We start from the raw sequence: 14784 nt of genomic DNA on the forward strand, positions 1-14784 counted from the left end.
TGTTACATTGCTGTGAAATATTATCTAAACTCCTCAAAAGAAGATTGTTTTGTTATTTAACACAATATGTAAAGAAAGGTTTCAATAAATTCTTAGATAAAATACAAAAATACACATAATTAAAGTTTAATTCAAGCCACTATGATGACAGTAATGTGTCCCCTTATGTTACTGTGTGCTACCTTATGTCATGATATGCTCTGCATCTGAAGTCACAATGAAAAACACATATTTAAAAACATTTGAGTCTCCTTAAAATATATTAGAAATAGTCATTAAATAATGTATTGAATGTGTAATCTTTCTGCAGATAGCTAAATTGTAAACACATATTGATGTACAGGGAATAAAAACTCTGAATCAATCAAACATCTCACTTTTTTTAAAGTCCTAAACCTTTTTTTTCACTTTTTTATATGACCTTTTTATATAACTATGGTAAGAAGAACATCTAAATTAGTCCCAATTTGAATCATGTTATGTAAGATAATAACACAACTTGCTTTTGTTGAGGAATCTGTAGCTCATGATATAACAGCATGTATATTTAAAATATAATATATATATATAACATCACTCTGTGCCTTCAGCTGTGCAATCCTACAGTTCTCTCCATCGATGTTTGATACCACATCTGTCCCCTTAAACCACTCTCTCATTACAGGTTAATCCTCATCTTCTGCTTCTCCATCGCTGTCTCCAGTTCTGTGGATTTGCGCACATCCTGAGATGGACACAAGATAAAATGTGATTAAAAGAAAATACATCCAGCAAACTTTATATTGACAGATTTCAAAAGAAGCTTCTCAACTGTTTCAGCACATTCATTTAAAACCTACATTTGACCTTGACTTCTGTTTTCAAATACCAATCCTATTCGGCCATATCTAAAATCAATGTTTGTGCAGTGGATGCCAAATTGAAACACACCCCAGATGACAAACATTATGAAATAACTTTGGTACCAGACCAAGAACAAAAAAGGCTCTGCTAAATCTACCTACCTGCAACTGTTGACTTGTCCGGTCTGTTGGAACTACGATTAATTTCATCGTTTTTGAAAGTGAAAGGTAACTAATCTTAAATCAATGTAGGTCAGTAACAATGCGTTTTACATTGAGATAAGTCTGTGCATAACAAATGACGCAGGACAAACCCACGCATATCCAAACAAACTGAACCAACACAAACAGTGGACAAACCTCGAGGAGGGACTTCTGCACCATGATCTGGCTGTAGACTCTCACTCCTTCCTCTGATGACACGGTGCGCAGCTCCTCCTTATTCAGGGAGAAAAGCTGCGCTCCGTTTAAAATGCCCAGAATCTGAACTGTCCTAAGAGAGGAGGAACGAAGAAGAACATCAGTGTTATGAGAGCTTTCATTGTCAAAGTTCAGCTATAATCTGGATATAAATTACTTTGGCATATAGAATAATTTAAGCAGTTATAACAATAAGATTCACTTCTTTATTATTTTGTTATCACTGCCCCCAAATGTTCTGAATGTCCTCCTAGCTGACTCAGTTAAATTGCAACACACAAACATCGGCAGGGAGGAGGTTTTGACAGTAGAGGACGCTGTTGTGCAGTAAACTAAATCAACGTGTGTTCCTGAAAAGCTACATGTACAATATAATGCAACAAACTGTGGAAACAACTTTGATTTAATTCTCTTAATTGATCTTAAAGCACCAAAGTGTCCAATACCGTACAAGAGAGCCAAAGCAGCCAGTCCACTTGACCAAAATCCACTTCGTATTTTAGATGTCCTGGTATAGTAAAGTAAATTACTCCCATTTATCTTTAGTGATAACATTCTGCATGGGATGATTTAGTTAGGCACACAGCCAGTCTTTAACAGGATGGTTGTGATATTTCTTTAAAGTAATACCTAACCCCAAAATAACCTGTTGTATGTTAATAACTCACCCTGTACAAATGATTAAAGGAATTTTAATAGCTTTTTTGCTAGCATGCATCTACTGTGAACTAACTAACTATAATGTGCTATAATCCACATCTCATTATCCAGTTGTGTGCCCTTCCCAAACACATGCAAATCAATAGACCCTTACTTTTCAATACACTGTCTCAAGCTTTACGATAACGCAGGGTGAGTAATGATCATTTTTAAAGGTTGAAGTAACTGCATCTTGGCCATTAAACCTAACACATTACAAAGAACATAAAAAGCTTGTAGTTCTTTAACAATTTAGTTACATTTAGGACTAATGCACCAGCACAATAGGACTGGATGGATTTTGTAAAACAAATGTGCTTGCAGGTTTATTGCTGTTCTGAGTGTGTATCTTTTGTCTGAGCTCTAGTTTCCTCCACACTCACTGCTGATTGAAGCCCTTGGCGATGAGCCAGGCCTCCACCTCTGCGGCAGGTGAGTGATAGTTCAGGGGGGTGGAGGAGTCCGCTGAGCGGGGGAGCGTCAGCGGACGGATGGGGCCTCGCTTCTCAGCTAACCTCTGCATGAGCTCGTCATTCATTATCATCACTGCAAGTACAAATCACAAAACTTACTTAGGTACTTGTGGGTTATCTATCTGTTTTTAATTTAACCCTAACCCTAACCCTAACCCTCCTCTGAAAAAAACAAAACAAAAAAAGTGCGTATTTAGAGTCTGAAAATAAAAGTGCGTATTCAGAGAGTCTGAAAAAAACAAAAAAAGTGCCTATTTAGAGTCTGAATTTGTTTTTTAAGTGCATATTTAGAGTCTGAAAAAAACAAAGAAAGTGCGTATTTAGAGAGTCTGAAAAGAAAAGAAAAAGTGCGTATTTAGAGAGTCTGAAAAGAAAAGAAAAAGTGCGTATTTAGAGAGTCTGAAAAAACACAAAAAAAGTGGTGACAGATAACCCACAAGTCCCCTTACTTATAATGTCTAAGAAGCTCCTGTGATCCCATAGGTTTGTGAACTCTCTAATCGTGTACACATGATATGCCTTGTCTTATATGTGTGGGCTTGTTACCTCGGTCATGGTCTTCTCCCTGCATTGTTGTAGAGGGTAAAACCATGCTATGGGGTCTCATTGGGCTTGTAGGGGTGGGACTTGTCCCAGATGGGCTCGGTGCAGCATATGAGAAGTACTTTGTCCGAGGGGTAAGGGCTGTCTTCTGTTGTGGAAAAGGAGTGATGAATAAAAACTGTGAGACAAAGAGCCACTGTGTTTGAAAACTCATGAGTGGTGTGTCTGTACCTTTGACTCTGAGCGTAACACTGGGCTGGCTCTGCCTTTGCGGTTCAGAGCTGACAGGGGCTCCAGGATGTTAAAGGGGACAAATCCGATCTGGTCAAAGCGATTCCGACACTTCCACCACCTCTTCGATGACTCGATGACCTGCGAGAAACATGTTCTATGATCCTTTCCAAGAATGTATCTACTTTCACGGCTGGGTCATTAACTCTTAACGTCTAATTTTGGAAGCGTACCTCTAGTGTTTCTCCTTGCAGCACAGAGAGCTCACTGCTGTTTCTAGCTACAAAGTCATAGCTGCAGCAGAAATGCCTCTCCCCCTCTGGCGGGAGCTCATTTTCTTCTCTGAAACATAAAAGATTTTCCAACATTTTTAATCAAATAAAAGAGGCCCTATTATGCTCCTGGGGGTTTCCCCTTTCCTGTAGTGTGTTATGTAGGTTTGTGAGCATCTACATTATCTGCAAAGGCTAGAAATCCCACAGCTCCACTTCAAGTGGATATCAGTAATCTATTTTGTGTATCATTGAGTTAATCTCTACTTTATGGTTTACAGACTGGTTTTATTAGGCAATAAACTGTTCATTTAATCCATAGTGCTTTCTTATGTACTCAAAGACACTCTACAAAAACATTTCATGCAGCAAACAGAGGTTTCTGAATGAAGTAATTTAGAGGAAAAACAAAGAAACTTCAGAACAGAAACCAGTATGACAGGGATGAGTTATGACATGGGGGGAATGGACAGGAACAGGAAAAAAAGCATGTTTGAAGATGTTGGTTTTGAGTTTTTTTTTCTATGTGTTAATACTTACCCGTCATAACTGTCTTCGCCCGGGCCCTCCGCTGTCTGCCGAGCTCTCTCCTGCAGACTGTGCCCCCCCCTACTTTCACTGAAAGCATCTTGCTTGTGCTGCGACTCGATGGGATCCTCGAATAACTGGCCGGTCGAGTCATAGGCCTGAGGCTGCCATCCATCCAGGAACACAGGTGAGTACGGAGGAACAGACACGCTGAGGTGTGAACTGGGGAAAAGGGCGACAAGATTCTTGTTAAAGCAACACTCTCAAACTAAGATGTATAAACATACACGAACACACGGACCAGGGGGACGTCCAGTTGGGTCCTAATGAGGTCCACATCTCCTTTTCCTCTTCAGTCAGATGATCCTGGATCAGTGAAACAGCCCCGCTGGTCATAGCAGGACTGACCACAGATGCTCCTAACGCCGGCCCTCCAGTGGTTTTGACCATCTGTGAAAGAGAGGGTGGGTTCAGTCCATATCAAAGAGGGAGAGAAGCTATTAGATGAAACATTAGAAAGACTCACCAGTCCGAGAGGCAAAAAGATGGGATGTAGCAGCTCTGGAGCATTAGGCTGTGTGATGGATGACTTGAGACGGTCCTGCATAAACCAGCAATTCATGTTATTTACAGTAGAATTTACTTGTGCATTACCAGAGTCACTAAGTGCTCAAATATGGTTAGTTTAATCTCACCAGCAGACCAAGGGAGTACTTGATTTTCTGAAAGATGTCCACAAACTCTTCCTCTGATGGAGGCAAAGCTTTCAGGGTCAACAAATCATCTGTAGACAGAGGAGCACAATCATATCTACAGCTTAACAGGACACATGAAACACAGAAACATAACTGTACCATGATCACTGTTGTTTTACGGTACATGCATTTTCAAATTGTACACGTTGCTCTCAGTAGTCGTCAAGTATATTTAATTATCTAGAACAATTAGCAAGCAGCCATATGTAATTTAAATGGCATTTTTAGGAATGAAATAATGATAAGTCAAATTAAGTTCTCAAGTAAAGGTGTGGAGCGCTTGTTCCAGCAAGTACTCCCTACAAAGCTAAGCGAGTGACTAATAACACTTTATTTCATTAGTGACACATTGATACGTTTATTTGCCTATTCTTATCGAGGGTCACACCTATCCCATCATACACTTGGAAACACCCTGGTCATGTTGCCGGGACAACACAGAGAAAACACAGATAGACGGAGAACATTTCAATTCCTAGTCAAACTAATTAGCTATTTATATTGTGCAACGTTGAATACAAAACGTTCTTGTTTTTATTATTAATCTTCATGGGACAGTGGAAACAGCCCTGAAGATAACTTGTTAAATTGTTAAACAATATAGTTTTATTGGCGCTTCTTAAAGGTCCCATGTCATGGCCATTTCTACTGATCATAATTCCATTGTTGAGGTCTACTAGAATAGATTTACATTGTTCAATGTTCCAAAATCACATTGGTTTCTCATACAGCATCTCTGTATAGTATGTGTATTCACTCTCTGTCCTAAACGGCTTGTTGGAGCTCCTGCCCCCCCTCCCTATGAGCCCACTGTGCTCTGATGTGTGTTTATGTGTTACAATGGCATTTGTTAGCAACCAGAAAAGGACACCAGTAATGACAAACAGATGAGAATGCTGCGTGGGGTCTGGGTGCCGTGTTGGCGGGACGTTGCGGGCTCGCTGCTCCGCCCTTTGAGACTTGAGGAGCCGACAGTGTGAGCTGTATTACTGGTGTCGTTTCCTGGTTGCTGCGTGGGGTCTGCGAGACAGCGAGACACGGCGAAACTCAGCCTGAACTCAGCCCGTGTGGCGAACTGTGAGTGGAGATCCACGCAGCCGCGGCTGAGAAAAGCTCTATGCAAGTCAATGGGACTCCCTGATAGTTGAAAATCGACGCTAAAGGTCCCCCCACTGCGTTTGATAGTGACGCCAAGGGATCCTGGTGTGAGGACCAATTGGTCCATTGGGTCGTCGTTACGTCACTTGGTTCCCGGAAGAAAAAAAAGAAAAAGAAAAATGTCCAACGAGGCGTTTTGGGGCAGCATAGACAGGTCTTTTCTGTGTTAGAGTTTTACTCGCTACAGGGTGTACTTTGAGGGTTTGTGACTTTGCAGACCGTTTACATGCAGAAAAACCTTCATAACACACAAGGGGACGGGTAATAACCGGAAAAGCATGACATGGGACCTTTAATGTCTCTGGATTGGCTTGGCTCCAGCCACAGTAACTTCTTTGTCATGTCACTTCTGCGTGATTGCTGCAGGCAAGAATTTTCAGAAATGCCTGAAGGACTTTTTGGCACTTTGCCAATTGACCTGCTTTAGCGTGTAAATAGTGAGTCAATGCCTCTGTCTTCAGTTCCCTAGTTTAACTCTTCTTCTGCAGCCCCAAACAACATTCACAAATCTTCAGCTAAGCACCCCAAATATTTCCTCCTCTGCCTTCTGATCTACAATTACTTAAACCTTCATTAAACATCTGAAAAGTCTTAATATTATAATTTAGGTTTGTTTCTCAATACTCAGATGGATTTCCTACATGCTAAACGTTTTTAAGCAGGGTACTTCAACTCTGACCATCCTGGTTGAACTATGACTGCAGTACAACTCTCACCATCTTGGCCGTCCTTCTTCTTCTTGCTCTTTCTGCTCCTCTTCCCCCTCTGGTTGAGAACACTCTGGGCCTCAGCGGTCTGCTGCAGGCGAGTCATGAACCGCTCCACATCGTCAAAGCAGTGGTTCATAATCTCCTGCAGAAAGAACACTGTATTTCTTTTTGCCATTTACCAGAGCGACCTTCAGAAGGACCTAAAATGAGTTAACAGTTCATACGACTGGAAATGTAAGAAGTTATTGGTGGGTTAAACAACATACAAAAATGCTGAAATATGTCTATTAATTTCTTATAAGGTATGTTAACACATCTGTATACAATCCAACCTTGTCCCTGCAATAACTGCATTTTTAAATACTGTTAAATATTACAAATCTTAATTTAATTATGCGATCACATACCAATTCCCTCTCAGCATTCAATAGAGATGTATAATTGGACTCCCCACTGGCACCATTCACTGAGGACAAGAACAAAGCCATTAAAGCAATAGACATGCAACAGACACCTAACATGCTGTTTATTGTTGGTGACAATCAGCAGTATAACATATGCTGAGAATAAACATATACATACACATTAGACAGCTAAAAATACCTTTGCCAAAATCAGTGTAGACGGGCAGGACAGCAGGAGGCTGATCTCCGGGGACCATCATCACTCGGACCCCTGAGTGCTTCCGAGGGGCCACCGGAGGCGGTGATTTAGACATCTGTTGGTCTGTGAATGCAGATGGAGTAAAGTCAGACATTCAATAGGGGACACTGTTAAGGTACTGTCATTAAAAAATGTTAGTAACACTTTCTAAGATGCCCAGGTCGACTGTCTTTAAGTAATCTTAAAAAATTAGTATTATTAAATCTGTGCGAACAAAGCGTGACATTTATTATTCTATTTAACTGGTCATACAAGAAATTGAGTTCTCCATTTGACTCGACTTTTTGATGAACACCTGAAACTGGGATATCTACATTACACTAATGTAAAAATGTAAGCCGAAAAAAAATGCTAAACATTAAATTAACTGCAGATAAAACAATTCTACTTTACCTGTATAATCAAACAGTGCTATAAACAGATTATAACTAAATATATGTATGTTTATGATGCATTATAGACACGTGCTTGCAAGAAAATGTCAGTGGCAGTTATGAAATCATATTATTCTTAATTAAGTCTTTGAAATGTTTTTGATTTTGATAATTATTTTATTAAGTATTATTAACATTCAAGAGTCATAGCTATAATAATACAGTGCTACAAGCAGATTAGGTAGCACTTTATGTATGTTAAAAAAACATTATAAACAGGGGCGTCATTGAAAGTGTCACCAGATCTTTAGATAAATGTTTGCTGGTATTTCAGCTTTTTATGTGATTTTTCACATACAATTTATTTCCTCTTAATGGGACAATATGTACTTTTATAAGTCTTTGAGAAACTTTGATTAACATTTTCATTTGGACTTTTATCTGAATATTGTAAAAATAAAATGATGAATGAGAGTTTAATTATTGTCACATTCCTAAAGCTGATAGTAAGAATGCTGAGTATTCCTTCTCCTACGTTCATGTAAGTGACACTTGCACACGACAGGAAAAACCGCTGTCATCAGATGCATGGTATGCAGATGACACAACCACCAAAACTTGATTAAAAAGACTGAACCAGCTGTTTATCACAAGTTTCTGCAAACAGATTGTAGCTTTGACATCTCCTTTGCTTATCTCCACCATACTTATGTAGCAGTCAATACTGCATAAAAAATGTTTAACTGTGGTTGTCAAAAAAAATGCGCACTGCACTGGAAAATTATGACATATTCCAAAGTATCAGGATGAAGTGAAGCAGCTTAAAAAGTGAAGCAGTTTAAAAAGTGTCTTCTGAGCAACATATTACTGACACGAGCTGTCCTTCACGTTAGGTGTATCTGCTCCTCAAAAACTCTCTCAAACACACACACACACACACACACACACACACACACACACACACACACACACACACACACACACACACTGTACGCACAGAGTTAACACATAAATCCTAGATACATCACTGTACCTTTTAGTGCGGTTTGAGTGTTTAAATCCAGGGCACAGAGACCAATCCTCGGGCTGAGTTGTATGAACACTGAGCCTGGCTGTTTACACGAGCACGTCCCACCTTCTTGAGAAATGCAGAAACAAGAAAAGCAAGTCTGACTTTCTTTTCGTAGTTAATCTGCTTCACTCACCTCTGATTCACACACACACACACACACACACACACACACACACACACACACACACACACACACACACACACACACACACACACACACACACACACACACACACACACACACACACACACACACACACACACACACACACACACTCCCATTCTTCTTTCTGCATCTCTGTGAGTGTCTGACAGGCATTTCTATCAACAACTGCCTGTGGCTTGTGGGGCTATAGTAATCTGCAACACATGCCATTCCAGAGATGTAATGCAGACTTCCTCAAACTCCTCACCTCCACAAATTCATCAGGTTTCGTTTGAGACTAAGCCGACATAAGGCTCAGGGTTTTTAAAAGTTCAAATTAAAATGCGTGAATAAAAAGAAATGTAAGATTTAATTTGTAGTTTAAATCATTTTATTTGAACGTTGCTTCCCTTTATGACCAACTACCAATCGCAATCAATAATTAAACGATTTCTTATGTTGGTCTTGCAATTGTCTTTTCTCTAAATGCTCACATTGGCTGAGTGAAATCAGTAATTAATTACACATAAATACAGTGAATAAAATAGTTGTTTTGGTAAGAAATATCTGAAACAATGTGGTTAAACTGCAGGATTTCTTTTCCTAAAATCTTCCAGACAACATACAGGAAGAAAAGTGTTTTAAATAATATGTTGGAAGGTGTTGAAAAGGATGTTGGCAAAACATAAATATATACATGCCAAATAGCTAGTTTCTGATATGCTTTTTTCGTTGAGAAAACACACCTAGATTAAATGCAACTTTAGCTAGACGAAGTTTTAACATTTAAGTAATCAAGGAATCAATCCATCCTATTGTTATCAACTTGCAGCCTACAGGAACTTAGATATGTTATTTCTGGATACAGAGCAGGGAATATGGGTTAGGGAGAGCTGTGCTGTAGGTGAACAGTGACACCGACTGGTTGATTCGGGTTAGACTCAAACCATCCCTGCATCTGTCCTGATGATTAACTGTGGCACAGCTCTGAGAGGTCGTAAACAGGTGGTCGAACTGAACAACAAAGAGGTCGATTGTAGAGGAGACATGGGTAGGAACACGACCACAATCACTATAGTTTCTGCCCCATGCTCCGTGCTTTTGATGTTTCCTGTTGGCACTGCATACTGGAGAGATTCACAATGGGTAAAATGTAATAAAGTACATTTACTCAAGTACTTAACGTGAGTATTTATATTGAATGTGTATGTACTTCTACTCCTACGTTTTGAAAACCAAAATGTTACTTTTATTCCACTGCGTTTATTATTTATTATCTTAAAGCTTTAGTTACTTTACAGATTCAGATTATAGCTAAAATATGACATATAATTATAGATTTTAACATCAATAGTAATAACTTAGTGTTTTTTATACGATATATTAATATATATATATTACGATTCTGACCCATTTCATAATACATGATTTTGAAATACATTTTTTTGTACTTATATTTTGATGCCAATACTTTTGTCCTTTTACTTAAATAAGATTTTTTTACAACAGAGTATTTTCACAATTGAGTATTGCTACTTTCTACTTGTTTTACGTATGGCTAATGTTCCATCCAACTCAAAAATTCCCATTGACGTCAAAGATTTGCAAATATGATTTGCTCTTTTAAAAAAATGTTTTTCAAATGTGACATTTAAAGGAAACCTATCATGCTATATTTAAATGATATATTGTAGGGCCATACCTATATAAGGTATATTTATACGTTTCTGTTTTCGAAATACCAAACAGATCATGCATTTTAGCCATGCCTCATTTCGCTCTATGTGTTGTTTGCTGTCTACGGGTCTGATTTTGTGAGCTGCAGCTGACCACGCCCCCCTGCAGGAGAGGGGAGCCGTGCTCTGATCAGCTGCTGGGCTGTCAGAAGAGGGGGAGAAAAAGAGATCTCTGTCCTCCGTGTTTTATTATAGCCTATATAGAGTCGTTATTCATTTGTTTTAAAGCTCAATAAATAACAAAGAAGACCTTTGACCGGCACTTTCTAATTGTGTCCGGAAGATTTAAACTTTAACGGACATCTTGACCAGCGAAAGAAACTGAAACTGAAACTCTGCCGCACGGTCCCCTCGTTCCTTGGAAGAGGCGGAGAGGTGGGTGTTGGTGGACTAACCGGAGAGAATTACAGTGCTTGCCTCGACGGGGAGGGATTGCGTTGAATTAAAGCAGCGGCGGGAGCAAACGCTTGCCTCGGGGAGGGGGAAACAAAGCCACAGCGGAGAATAAACAGAAGGGTAACCATGGTAACCAAGTCTTCTTTGCTGCTTTTGTGGCAGACTACAGCGCCACTTACAGGCCTGGCATATGTACTACAGCGTCTCCAGCGCTTTCGAACGGCAATGGCCGTGGCTGTCTCCTCCTGATTGGTAGAGTTGGCCCAATAGCCGTAGCGCCACTGTCCTGACGTCAGGCCGTCTTTGTTTGTTCTTCATGCTTATATATGGGACTATTGTGACTCGCTCTGCGGTTAAAACAGACGGTGCATGAATGCCGTTTTGCGGTAAGTGAAATTCGAGTACTTTATTTATGTGTTTATGATTTCAATCAGCTACGTAATGAATGTTAAGGCTTGGGTTAGCGTGTAAGCGAGTGGTAGCTACATCGGTGCTAACGATGCTAATCTTAGCCTCCAAGTTAATTTAAAACCATAGACTGTATATAAAGGTTAAAACGAAATAGACAAGTGTTAAGCGTTAAGTGGGATAATACTGTAGAACAAAAGACTTCTGTTTGAGGTTGATAAAATAAGGTCATCATTGTAACTTAGAGAGATATTTTATTATGTAGGTAGGAACTTTATGCATCCTAAGGTTAATTTAAATTGGCTATGCTCAAGTATGTAGACAAGCTAACGTCGAAGTAGTGTATGTGAAATCAACCTCACAATAAGATGTGTGTATATTACAATTATTAATGTCATATTTCAAGATGATTACTTAGATATTACAATATAGTTGGTTGAGCTGGAGTTCATTATTGAGCTTACACGTTAACGTCACAGTCATCTGAAGAACGAACCCAAACCTTGTTGTTTTTATTAATTGCATTACCAAATTGGTATCAAATAAACAGTAAGCATTGGTAACACAACTTCCAAAGTTACAGTAAAATAAAAAGGACCATGACTCGGACAATACACAATCCAACATGTTCAACAGAAGATAATAAGTTATATTGTTTGTACACATGGTTCTTTACATATATATCTGTTTGTTTAAAGTTTCCAGGTGATTCGACAGGCTGGACCAGAGAGTGAGAGACAGAACTGGACTCCTCACAGCAGTGAACTTCAGCACAGGTACAAATACTCTTTTTTCATACTGTACAAAGAATCAAGAAAGATATTGGTTTAAATAAATGAAGTATTGACTTTAATACACTGATATACATTCCATTAAACAATACTAAATACTAGATCACAGCTACACATCAGTGAAGTTGAGGGTTTTTTCCATGCAAAGGGTTACATTTAGATGTTAACAAGCAATATGACTGTCAGCTTTCTAATTTAAGGTATTGAAGGCAAAGATATTTAACGCATAGTGAGAACTGCTATTTATCTCTCAATATTGTCTGTAAAAACGTGGTAAAAGTTATTCTTTCAGTGAGACAACAGAGCAAGCTTGTTTTAATAACAGTTAAATATTATTTTGATAATAAAATACATTTCAATGTTGATGAATTTCATACTGTTCATTCATAATCTGATTGTCTTTGTAGCTCACTGTTGAAATAAAAAAAAACATTACAATTACAAAATAATTATATCTACAGCCCCTAAACACAAGCACACCTCTTTCATAAATAACACACTTGTTCTGCAATAATATGCTTTATGTTTCCTGTAATTTTTGTTAGGAAAGGACATGCCTGAAAGACACGACTCAACATTTTCTCCTTCTCTGAGGGTCAAGAAGAACATCCAAGAGGAACATTAAAAGCTGATGTTATGAGATGTTAAGAGCAGTACAGGACATTCACTAAGAAACTACTTTTATTGTGAAGTCAGCTGATCGAATTTCCACATCTACACTCCATCAGCTGATTAATTCTATTTGCCTCACTTTATGAGCTTCACAACCTGTACCTTGTACCGCAGAGTTTGCAACGTCACAAATAAATGGGGCCAATCTTCAGTCAGATGTGAATGTGTAATCTAACATTTTCAGTAAGAATAATGGACAAAAGGAGTGCAAATACAAATTCAATTTATTGAAATCTGAACCAAAAGTTAATCAAACATGTTTTAAATAAAAAGCACATATGGACAGAAGGTGTAAACCTATTAAATGTATAAGTAAACACATTTAGTCAAATAAAGTGACAGACAAGGCCTGTGCAGTTGGTATCAGCTATGCCCAGCATGGGCTCCTCCATCAGGCCTGGTCCTCCCTCAGTCCTCTCCAAACCAACAGACAGGACATCCATCACACGGAGGTTTCTCCCTGAAGTCTCTGCAGCTCTCTGGCCACCACGCTGTCTCAATCCATCCACACTGAATATGAGAGGGGGAAAATGAAAATAATAAATGCTTTAGACCAGCGGTTTTCAAAGTGTGAGGCGGGCCTCCCTGGGGGGGGGCGCCAGAGAGCTTCAGGGGAGGCGCAGCATGAGAAAAAAAGTAACGAGAACAAGATGAGTAAAGTGTCACTTGCACACTTTTGGCTGTCTGTGGAGACCGAGTTCCCCCACCTCGCCAAAAAGGTTGTAAAAGTGCTCATTCCCTTCACCTCCACCTACCTGTGTGAGTGCGGGTTTTCCGCATTGACTTTGATCAAAAGCAAGTACCGGTCAAGGCTGCAGCCAGAGGATGATCTGCGTTTATTCCTGTCTACATTGCATCCCCGCCATGCAGAGTCCTGCACGGGTCTGATTTTCAAGATCCGCTCACGCCCCGCACCTGCAACGTGCAATACCGAACCCGCCCCGCCACCCGCACATATTGCCAATTAGTTCCGCAAACCGACCCGACCCGTCGGCACAAGATCAGCAAACCGACCCGAACCCGCATATCCTAGGAGCACTGAAAACATGCAATTATTAACACACGCAGTTGCGTATTTGGCTCAAAGAGTGTGGGATGTTGGTTATTTTCTCCATGACACCAAAAGCCTCCCAGACGTTGGATTTTGCTCTTGAGGAAGAGTTATTTACAATGCTGTATTCTCCGCTAGAGCTTCACCTCAGCCATTTCGAATGTGGCGCGCTCAGCAGCAGATTGATGCGGTGCAGAGGTTATGATTATGTGCGGTCCCGCGGGGAGAGGTCTGAGGAATCTTACCACCCGCGAATCACTTTTTTTGCGGGTCACCCGTCGGGTACCGACCCAATGCAGGACTCTGATCCCCGCAGGACTCTGATCCCCGCATCATCCACCTGTGCGCATCAAAGACGCAGACTCATTGTTCCCAGCACTAAAGTAGGGGTGAGTGCATGGGCGTAGGAAGCATCCTGAATGTGGGGGGGACATTTTTAACGGGGGGTGTGGGGGCGAAAAAAAATATAGATTTCCTGTATTCTGGTGCATTTTAACAGGTGGTTTGATACTTTTATGTGGCTATACTAGCATGAAGAAAATGTTTGTAATTTCATCCAGTAGTAAAGAAAGGAAACATATTTGATTATTAATTCAGAGCCGTCTTTGAATTAATAAAAAGCAGTTTAAATGCCCATTTTTTGTACATTTATATACAACAATAATTATTTGTGAGTGCATTGAGAGATATTGTTGTGGAGAGTCATTTATATATAAATCGCAAAATACATTTGTGAATCCTTCTGTGAGCATTTATTAATATTGAGACTGATCTGACTCCATACAGATGTTAAGTTCACCTAGGAATGGTATCATTGACATAAATGTTCAAATAAATGTTGCTCT

The 14784-nt window shown here is 39.6% G+C and overlaps 1 protein-coding gene across 1 annotated transcript; it reads right to left on the reverse strand.

Annotated features, from left to right (window-relative positions):
• Positions 1-110: 110 nt before the first annotated feature.
• Positions 111-8826, reverse strand: eps8l1a (eps8 like 1a). The gene is made up of 14 exons (XM_034143050.1): positions 8702-8826; positions 7235-7357; positions 7039-7097; positions 6638-6773; positions 4704-4792; positions 4535-4609; positions 4310-4458; positions 4021-4230; positions 3442-3550; positions 3209-3349; positions 2981-3125; positions 2345-2507; positions 1203-1335; positions 111-724 (listed from the first exon to the last, which is right to left on the reverse strand). Exons 2-14 carry the CDS (start codon positions 7347-7349, stop codon positions 659-661), a joined length of 1590 nt encoding a protein of 529 aa, XP_033998941.1. The 5' UTR covers positions 7350-7357; positions 8702-8826; the 3' UTR covers positions 111-658.
• Between the last annotated feature and the right edge of the window lie 5958 nt (positions 8827-14784).

The sequence above is a fragment of the Trematomus bernacchii genome, unplaced genomic scaffold, assembly GCF_902827165.1.
Source record: "Trematomus bernacchii unplaced genomic scaffold, fTreBer1.1, whole genome shotgun sequence".
Taxonomy (NCBI): domain Eukaryota; kingdom Metazoa; phylum Chordata; class Actinopteri; order Perciformes; family Nototheniidae; genus Trematomus; species Trematomus bernacchii.

Coding starts and splice junctions, on each gene's coding strand:
- eps8l1a (XM_034143050.1), bottom strand. CDS start 7,349: ATGTCTAAATCACCGCCTCCGGTGGCCCCTCGGAAGCACTCAGGGGTC. Junction 7,098..7,234: donor CTACACTGATTTTGGCAAAG/GTATTTTTAGCT, acceptor TCTTGTCCTCAG/TGAATGGTGCCAGTGGGGAG. Junction 725..1,202: donor TGCAGAAGTCCCTCCTCGAG/GTTTGTCCACTG, acceptor TGTCCATCTCAG/GATGTGCGCAAATCCACAGA.